Source organism: Pelophylax lessonae, assembly GCF_965119305.1.
Source record: "Pelophylax lessonae genome assembly, chromosome: 13".
NCBI classification, from domain to species: domain Eukaryota; kingdom Metazoa; phylum Chordata; class Amphibia; order Anura; family Ranidae; genus Pelophylax; species Pelophylax lessonae.
In genome coordinates, this window is record NC_138780.1 from 44,569,240 (window position 1) to 44,579,676 (window position 10,437).

At 40.7% G+C, this 10,437-nt stretch overlaps 1 protein-coding gene across 1 annotated transcript in view; it reads left to right on the forward strand.

Annotated features, from left to right (window-relative positions):
- LOC309569162 (uncharacterized protein) overlaps positions 1–9,903 on the forward strand; it is a gene marked incomplete at both ends in the record, with an annotated part of 81,148 nt that extends 71,245 nt beyond the window's left edge. Inside the window, 4 exons of the mRNA XM_082274923.1 lie at positions 7,548–7,727; positions 8,011–8,038; positions 9,521–9,612; positions 9,825–9,903. Of these exons, the coding sequence (XP_082131049.1) occupies positions 7,548–7,727; positions 8,011–8,038; positions 9,521–9,612; positions 9,825–9,903 (379 nt within the window). The remainder of the gene's footprint in view (positions 1–7,547; positions 7,728–8,010; positions 8,039–9,520; positions 9,613–9,824) is intronic.
- Between the last annotated feature and the right edge of the window lie 534 nt (positions 9,904–10,437).

Below are 10,437 nucleotides of genomic sequence, written 5' to 3' on the forward strand. Positions count from 1 at the left end.
AGAAAACAACGGAAGGGGTGAAGCTTAGCCGACAGTTAAAGGGGTGGGGCTTAACCGGCAGTTAAAGGGGTGGAGCTTAGTTGGCAGTTAAAAGGGGCGGAGCCTATTAGACTATATAAGAAGGCAGCGCCAGGGCTTAGTGTGGGAGTTAGGAGTTGGATTTGAGAAGTAAACATCTTTGTTTCTTCTCTGTGATTATTCGTGTTGTCCATAGTGTGATTTAGAGATTTACTAGATTTTTGCGATCTGGTAATTTTCTCTACAATTACAGGATATCGAATTTAGCTTGCCAGGAATATTTACATCTTTTTCCAGGCAAAATGGTGAGATTAGATCGCACCGCCTACCAGCGTGTAGGAGAAAGCGGCCAACATCAACGCCGCAATACCAAAAAACATCAGGAGCAATATTGCCAGGAATCTTTACATCTCCTTCCAGGCAAAATGGTGAGATTAGATCACACCGCCTACCAGCGTGTAGGAGAAAGCGGCCCACATCAACGCCGCAATAACAAAAAACATCAAGAAAAACAATGCCAGGCTCAGCCTTCTAGGAAGTAAGTATCTGATATTTCCGATCAATAACCAGTAGGGGGATCAATACAAACTGACAGCATATAAAACAGAATTTATTTATAAGTGATCAGCTAATCATTAGATTTTGTATTTCTCAGTAATGTGAAATACAGATCATACTATTGTCCATTTCATAGTCTGTTATATAACCGACCCGACGAGTCTGTAGCTAAAAATAGACCAACTGTCAAATAGATCAACTGCCTAGCTAACGGACACAATCTGATCAATGAGTTGGCTTTAATAATTGTGCAGACTAATAATGACAGATGTATAGTTTCTCTAGATTTTAGGACCTGTGTCACCTGGGGCTTTTATTCACTTCAGGCACATTTTACATTCTCATCATAGGAGTGCGCAGCCTATTGCTTTAGCGTGTGCACTCCATAGCCCAAACACACATGCGTGTATGTATATATATATATATATATTAATGATTGCAGAGTATTTTCTGTGTCATTGGTCTTATTTTTGTACAACCCAATTTGCCGCTTATGATTATAGTATGAATTTAGTTACTAAATAGTAAGTTATGAACACAAATCAGAGATTTAATTTTGGCCCAAACAGCTCAGCAGGAAAAATAGATGAACTGGGCTTTTTTTTCACAGTTGATCTATATTTACAAAGACCTTGACAATTGTCCATAATCACCTGTTTAGTGAATAAACCCCATTTGTGACAATCTAAAGAAGTGGTCACTAAACTATGGCCTGGGGGCCAGATGCGGCCCTTTGCTTGCCTTTATCCGGCCCTCAGGGCACTTCTCCCACTGATAGAACACTATTCTCATACCTGCCAACTGTTCCGTTTTTCCCGGGACAATCCCGGCAAATAGGAGCCTGTCCTGGGTATTTTACATTGTCTCTGTTAATCAGGGACTATGTAAATCATTAAAAAAAAAATTAATTTTGTGCCACACAGTGTCGCTCTCACCCCAGCTAGGAGTTGTAGTTCTGGCAGCAGGTTGTCTCTCTCTCTGTGCCCGCTCGCTCTTCCCGCCTGTCGCAAATTTAACGTGTCACCGAAGGCAGGGTGTCAGCATGGTGCACTTTCCAAAATCCGCCAGCAGGGGGAGGCAGAGCACCTTCCGACAAGCTGGAGGCCTCACACTCCATTAATTACTACTATCAATAATGTTTTTTTTTATAGATATAATTTATACACCTGTTAATTGATAAATATATATAGTTTTCTAGCTCTAGAGATAAATGTGTGTACATATCCGTGTATGTGTATGTGTGTGCATATATATATATATATATATATATATATATATATATATTGCTCAAAAAAATTAAAACAGACCTCAATGGGAAAAATCTCATGCTGGATATCTATACTGGTATGGACTTGGTATGTGTTAGGATAATATGGACTGGGTAATGTGTTAGGATCTATACTGGTATGGACTGTAGGGCTGAAACAACTAATCGACTAAATCGATAATAATCGATAATTACAATCGTTGTCAACGATTGTCATTATCGATTAGTTGCTCCGTCGATTAGTTGTGCTGCATTCTTGACATTCCCCGACAGTCAGCGAGCTCCGTCTGCTCTGTGAAGCAGCAGTGTGCCCTCTGTCTCTCTCACAGCTCTGCACTTCTGTGACCTCCCTCCTCCCTCCTCCTTTCCTCTCTGCCTTCTTGCTGAGTCAGTGAGGGAGTGAGTCATATCGAGCTGAGGGAGAAGCAGCAAAACGTGAGTGCCGAGCTTAGTACTAGTTACAGTGTCCATTCCATTCAATGCAGCCCGCCAAAAACAGAATAAAAGATTATCCAGATAAAAGAGTTAATATTCCTTATAAAGTGCAATATTATAATAGAAAAATAAGTGATTATAAACATCCATATAACACATATAGGTTGTCTTTCTTTGCTTCCTATTTCATATCTATGGCTGACATGGACGTTTTTATTCACGTATTTTTCTATTGTAATATTGCACCTTATAAGGAATATTAACTCTTTTATCTAGATAAGCATTTATTATATTATTTACAGTATATAGCAGCTTAATTAAAAAAAAAAAAAAGTTTTGGTATAAGTGCCGGTTCACACTTGTGCGGTTTGCGAGATTGCATGTAATTCGGAGCGCACTGCTCCTAAATTACATGCGATCTCATGTGCGGATGCGAGTTCAGCCATACATGAGGCTTTTTTTGAGCCGCCTCAGAATCGGATCGCACAGTGGTAAGTGGTTCACATTTGTGCAATCCGATTCTGTGCGAACTTGCAGATCGCACTGCAATATGCAATCGCAACTGGGGGTGTCGTTAACTTTTAATTTGCACCCCCTGCGTATCGCATATGGCAGTGTGAACTGCCAGATGTGCGGATGCGATGGCCTTAGTGCCGGTTCACATTTGTGCGATGCGGGAACGCTGCGAATATGCAGCGTGTTCCCGCATCGCATCCGCACATCTGGCAGTTCACACTGCCATATGCGATACGCAGGGGGTGCAAATTAAAAGTTAACGACACCCCCAGTTGCGATTGCATATTGCAGTGCGATCTGCAAGTTTGCACAGAATCAGATCGCACAAGTGTGAACCACTTACCACTGTGCGATCCGATTCTGAGGCGGCTCAAAAAAAGCCTCATGTGCGAGTTTGCTGTGGTTGTGCTGCGAATTCAGCCATACAAAGTGTATGGATGAACTTGCATCCGCACATGAGATCGCATGTAATTTAGGAGCAGTGCGCTCCGAATTACATGCGATCTCGCAAACCGCACGAGTGTGAACCGGCACTAACACTCTGTTTGTTCATTATTATTTTAAATAAATGAAAAAAAAAAGGCATATTGAGTTTTTTTATGATTTTAATCCGATTAATCGATTAATCGAAAAAATAATCGGCAACTAATCGATTATTAAAATAATCGTTAGTTGCAGCCCTAATGGACTGGTTAATGTGTTAGGATCTATACTGGTATGGACTGGGTAATGTGTTAGGATCTATACTGGTATGGACTGGGTAATGTGTTAGGATCTATACTGGTATGGACTGGGTAATGTGTTAGGAAGGAAAGGACGCCACATTGTTTTATGTAAATGAAAATTATCCCCCTACAGAGGGCTGAATTCAAAGACAGGTGAATAAAGTGTGAAATGTGCTCAGGTGTGACCATACAAAAAATGGAATATGTAAATCTAAATAAAGTGTTAGGTGTAAATAAGTACAATAAAACCTAATTATACCAGATAGTATAATCGTACTTATTTACACCTTGCACTTTATTTATATTTCCATATTACATTTTTTCTATGGTCACACCTGAGCACATTTCACATTTTAGAATTGCAGGGAATTGTGATGAGAATTTTAAACTTTAGGCAGAAGTGCAGCTGAATGGGAGAATTATTCCAACTCTGCTACTTTGGCCTTAAGTTTTCAATTTCCTGTAATTTTCTCTTTATGAAGTAGACCCTATAATCTGATAAGTAGGCGGAGATTAATTATGCGGAGTGGGCGGAGCTTCAGGGAAGTGGGTGTGGTAAGTAATTGATAGCTGTGCTGCAAAGTGTCCCTGTAATTTTTTTTCAAATGTTGGCAACTATGTATTCTGCCAACTGACAACAATGGGAAACCATTTCTCCCACTGACACCAACAATGGGGCGCTATTCCTCCCCCTAATACCAAACATGGCGATGTTTATTCTCACTGATGCCAGGAAATATTCCAATCCCATTGGACACAGTCTGGCCCCACTAATGTCTGAAGGATGATAAACTGGCCCTTTGTTTAGAAAGTTTGGAGACCCCTGATCTACAGACTAGGCAGGTAACAAAGGTCAGATGTTGCAGTGATAATACCGGCGCTGTATCTGCAGGAATTTGAATACAGGTTGGAACAACTTGGAAGGGAAAACTGGGGGTAAAGGATCGGGGATTCATACCACATCATCATTTTCTTACCACCCTTTGCAGAAGTTCCATAAAACTGGCTTTCCAACCAATCAGGGAGCTTGGCGTATGGTCCCATTAGCTCCCGCCAGCTGTCCTGATTGGTTTTAAACCCTGTACCACTCTCCCTTGTGGCACATTGCCAGTCAGAAAGGAGATCTTTCCTATCTCCCTGCCAGCATATTATGTGCCTGCCTGCAGATTCAGAATAAAAGAGAAGTACTGCCTTCCACACTTCTCATATAAGCAGTTGCTCAGTGGGAGATCTTTCCCATCTTCCCGCTGCCACAGAGCAATAATGGTAATGCACAGGGGGTGTGCCCAGGCACATCTGGCACACCCCATGCGCACTCCTATGATTTTCATACATGTCTGTGGGAATGCAGGACCATCTTAAAGCAGGTCACCTGCAGATCCAATGCACCTGTTAATAATTTCTGAATGATCAGAGAAGTATCTCAAACTGATATCCATCTGATACCACTGAAAGAAGCCCAGAGCCCTACAACACAGGTCCTTACTTTGTCTCCAGCTGGTTCTCAGGGGTGGGAATCGTCATTCTTACTAAAAAAACATATTAACTTTTTTTTCCCCCTTTCAAACATTGGACCAATCTCCTGACCAGGGTATCATGTTGGGGGAGGATTTTAGGATTAGGGATGTGATCCTCCTATTGAATGTGATCCATATTTTGATTTGTTATCTCTTGAAACTGAATAAATATTATTGAAAGACAATAATACACGACTTAAAGCTTTAAATAGTCCATGCTAACAAATATCTTCTTTGTTTTCAGCATCAGAAATGAGCCTGCCAAGGCCGCTACGCCTGCCAAGGCCACTAAGCCGGCCAAGGCCACTAAGCCGGCCACTGCACCGAAGACACCGACCGGCCAGCCACAACAACAGCAGCTGAGGAAAGAGTCGGTTTCCAGCTTTTCCGAAGCTACGGGAATGTACCCAAGATGGGCCAAACTGTAAGTTTTTTTCTTAACATTTTTTGGGGTTCTTTGATATTTACAATGGAAAGAATAGTCATAAAAACTAAAAAGTCCTCAAACCCAGATAACCTTGTGACTGGGTCAGTAAATAATATGAGGCTTCCTTCATAAAGCTTTATCACCAGGATTAGTATACGTCTTTTCAAAATGGAAGTTCATTTCAGATAAGGCCAAAGAGGTTTGAACATTACAGTCATATGGCTGAAAAAAGAGTTCAGATGTTAAAGCTTTGTGAAATGTCAATAAAAATGTAAATATAAAGGCAAGCCATTGCCAGAAGCGACATGTTAAAAAGCATTATATAAAAGATTTACAACCTTCATAAAGACAATGACAAATCTACGCAGTTCCTTATCACTGAATGAAGGTTTCCTGTCAGCTTTATCCCACAATGCAAAGTCTTAAGGCACTTATAGAAAATAAGGATGATTGGATCTTAATTAGAACATATATATTTAAAATATTGATGTTTCTGAAGCCAGTCTGAATTATGCAGGAAACATCATATGAAGACAATGTTTTCATTAACCAATTTACCACCGGAGGATTTTGCTGTCTTACGTCCAGGCCACTTTTTGCGATTCGGCGCTGTGCGACTTTAACGGACAATTCCGCGGTCGTGCGACGCTGTACCTAAACGAATTTGACGTCCTTTTTTCCCACAAACAGAGCTTTCTTTTAGTGGTATTTGATCAGCTGTGCGATTTTTTGATCACGCGCTATAAACAAAAAAAGTGCGACAATTTTGCAAAAATAACAATATTTTTCACATTTTTTTATATGAAATTCCCAAAAAAAAAAAATGTAAAAATCAAAATTTTTTAACATTTTCAGCCAATTTGTTTTATGTTACATATGTTTGGTAAAAAAAAATCGCAAAAAGCGTATTTTGATTGGTTTGCGCAAATGTTATCGCGTTTACTAACGAAGGGAAAGATTTTTGTCATTTTTGTTTTTTTTAACACGTAATGGCGGCGGATTTTTTTTGCGGTACTGCGACATTGCGGCGGACAGATCAGACCCTTGACTGACATTTTTGACACTTTTGGGGTTACCAGTGACATTTCTACAGTAATCAGTGCTATACATATGCACTGTTACTGTAAAATGACACTGGTAGTGAAGGGGTTAACTTTTTTTGAGAGAGAGGGGTGGTGTGTGTCCCTAGGGGCGTGATTCTAACTGTGATTGGCTGTGGCTTGAGCTGTAGGAACAGTGATCAACGGTCCTACATAGCAGAACCGTATTATCACTGTTTCTACACAGGGGAGAATGACAGGCGGCTTGTTTACACTAGCCGACTGCCTTTCTCCCTCTCCACCGACGATCGCCGAGTGACCGGCGGACATCGGGTCCGCCGGTCACAAGCGCGGGGGGGTCCGTGACCGCGCGGGAGCGGGAGCGTGCCTCCGGCGGCGCGCGCTCGCTCCCCAGAGCCTCACAGGCTAGTGACGTACCTATACGACACTTTGCCTGTGAGGGGCTGACCGCCGCAGTATATGTACTTGCTGTGGTCGGCAAGTGGTTAAAAAAAAACAATGTCTCCTAAGTTCAGAGTCGTCTTATAGTCTACTCCTGACCTGCAGGGTCCTGATTGGTTCTCTGGATTCCCCCGTCATGCACATCAATATAGCCACCATTTTGGAGTTTGGCCTCAGTTCTACAACATATTCTGTCCCGTGTCATTTAGCCTTACTAGAGCAGAATTGAGAAGATGGAGCCTGGTTGAAGAAATTGGTCTGATCACTTTAGGGAAAGTCCATTACTATAATCTCTGTTGTAGCATGGACTTCTCTTTACAGCTGAATCCGCCCAGAACTACATTTCTCTTTTGGTCTCTTATGGTTTAGATGGAACCTTTTATAAAATGTCAATGTCAATTCTTTGTGTATTTAACAGGGCTTCTGGCAATGAAAGGGAACCCATCAGATGGGAGGAATTTCACATTCCAGTACATATATTTGGAATGTGTTGGGTTTTTGAAACAATATAAATGACTTTCTTCTTTACGTGTCCTATTGTTATATTCTCTGCACCTTTTCTTACCAATATTTTTTTTCTAGGTGTCTCAGCCAAAACAACGGTGACTACAATCAAGCCATGATCATCTTCCAGAAGATGAAGGCTAAAGATGAAATCCCCAGCAATTTCTTTTTCAACGGGGGAAAAGTGGAGTCTAACCATGACGAAATCCGGGACAAGTTCATTGAAGCCACTGGAATGTTTGAGGAATACGCAGACAAGTAAGTTTCTGTTAAATCCATTTGAACTCTCAGTTTCTGGGGAAATGTTTTCACATACATTTTTGTTTTCCATTCTTTAACATCTAGGTCTGACAAGTTCTTATATGAGACTGTCAGTCCCATTTAGCTTCAACAATATGAACATGTGGAAACCCAGCAAATGGTTTACCTGTATTACTTATTTAAATGGGTCCATATGTCATTTATTTTTTACTTTCATCAAAATCAAATATTCTCTATTATGTCTTCTACAACCCGTCCTAACCTCCATTTGTCTTTACAGGTGTCTTCTAGAGAATAACTGGGACTGGGTCCAATCTTTGAATGACTTCAACTCCCTGAATTCAGGAGGCCAAATTCCCCCACAATGCTTTTACAGGCATGAGGGACAGAACATCTTCCCAACAAAGAAAAACTTGATGGTCTTTGAATTTGCCAGCCTGAGCAACATGCGCCCTCAGTGGGCGGAAAAGTAAGTCTGGGTTTCTATTTCTATTTTATTGTTTTTTATGCTATTAAAGCCGGCCATACACTAGAAGATTGTCATCAGGAGCCAGCAGAAATGAGCTCCATGTGTGGCCCCCCTCCCCCCTCCTGCCTGACATTCTTTGATTGAAAATGTTTGGACCAAAAACGACTGCATGCAGCTGCTGTTTGGGTATTCTGAAGGCCGTCACCAGCGGCAGTCAAAATACACAAGGAGCAGCAGGATGGATAGAGGAAGCTATTCAATTCTATTATTATTATTATTATTCCGCAGAATTACTCTAGTGATCTCCAAGTTTGCATTTTATGTTGAGGGACTTTTGTTCACTTCAGGTGAATTCTGCATTCACAAACAAGTCAATAGGAATGCAAAAACAGTATGAAGCAGGTGAAATGCAGGTCAGAAGGAGTCCAAATGCAGGTCATATACACCTGTGAATTCATTCTGAATCATCTCGGAAATCTCTTCAACTAATATCAAACTGATGTCACAGCCACAAGCCCAAAATCCATCTACACAAGCACTTTGACACCAGATTTTCCTTTTCTATCGGCCTACTTTTTCTTGGTGGTACAAAACCTTTATTGTACTTGTCCATAGTGGAATTTTCACCTGCTCAGAGCAGAGTGTAGTCCTTTACTGCTCTTCTGTATGAAGTCTAGGCTGTTTATAATATCATCGCCCCTTACCAATGAGATAATCCATTCGCTGGATCTCTGACAAAATGGAGGTGACCCAGGAAGTCAGAGGGAAATTCTGTGCTTACCATTCTTCCCACTACATATACATGCTGCTTAGAAAATAAATGCCGAGTTTTGTGTATTAACCTTAAATATATATATATATGTCCTGTCATTGTATTGTCTGTTACTAATCTCACTGACACTTTTTTTTTCAGGTGCCTTTCTGATATGAAGTGGAGTTGGGAGGACGCAGAGGCCATCTTTACAAAGATGAAGGTAAGACTATCAGTATATAACTAAGGGGGGCATTTATAAAGTACAGCCATGGGGTTGTGAGAAATAAAAACTGGGGGACAGCCTGGTTATTTGACCGGACGAACACAAATGACCAGCTCTCCTCCAATCATAGAGCAGCTCAATGAACTATCACAGAGTACAAACTGTGACCCCACATTGAAAGTTATCTATAAAATGTGGAGCACGGTGTGCATAGCCCTATGGAGTATAATGGGGAGCAGACAGCGACATCTGCCCTCTGCTATAAATAGGACCCTAAATTTACTTCTCTCCACAATAGCTTCTTTCTCAGTTTTTTAATCGTATTTCATTTTGATGTTTTGCAGATGGAAAACCAGATTCCAGAGGACTTCTTCTACAGCACCAATGGCTTTTATGACTTGGACGGCCCAAATGCAGCTGAAGCCTTTATTAAAAAGTTCTCAATGGGATCTGGACTTACAGAGGATTGGGCCAGAAAGTAAGTTTTCATTATTACTTCTCTTTCTATTCTGTTTCTTTTCTTTGGGGTTCAGAATCACATCAGCTGTAAATGGATGGAGCTGCCTGGTCTGAACATCCTATAAAGTCTATTGCCAGATTTAGTTGTCTGTTCATTATGTTTATATGGTTTACTTCTTTATCTTTCAGATTCCTGGAGAATGCTCAGTGGAATTATATTCAGGCAAGACGTGACTTCGCGTATATGAAGGTAAGAACATTTGACTAGAACTAGATTTGATTTTTCCACAATACTTTATCACCCAGTAAGCCCCGGACTGTTGCAATTTCATATGAGTTCCAGAACGCATAGAATCGCATGACAAGTGAAATTACACGACTTTCTATGGTGGCCATTCACATATATGGAGTCCAAATGCAATGCATTATTAATAAGGGTCCTGTGTGTGTGGTGCGATTTATATCTCTATAGAGTCTAATGGAAACTGCATGGAAAACACATAGGTGTTCACTGACTAAGCAATTCTAGTGCCCTTTCTAGCAGGCTATAATGTCTTTATGAGCTAATTTTCATAGAGAGAGATAAAGAGAGAATCGTAACTGTATCCAAATCACATTGTAATCTCTCGTGAATTTGCATGAAGTCACATTGGAAATTATCCTTGATATCACACTAAACATTGAACTGTATAAGTGTGAATCTAGGCTAAGAGTTTATTCACACAAGCAGTGTTGCCCAACACAGTTTAAATGCAAGCACAAGGAAAATAGTCTTGTTTTCTATTGTTTCAGATTACCCTAA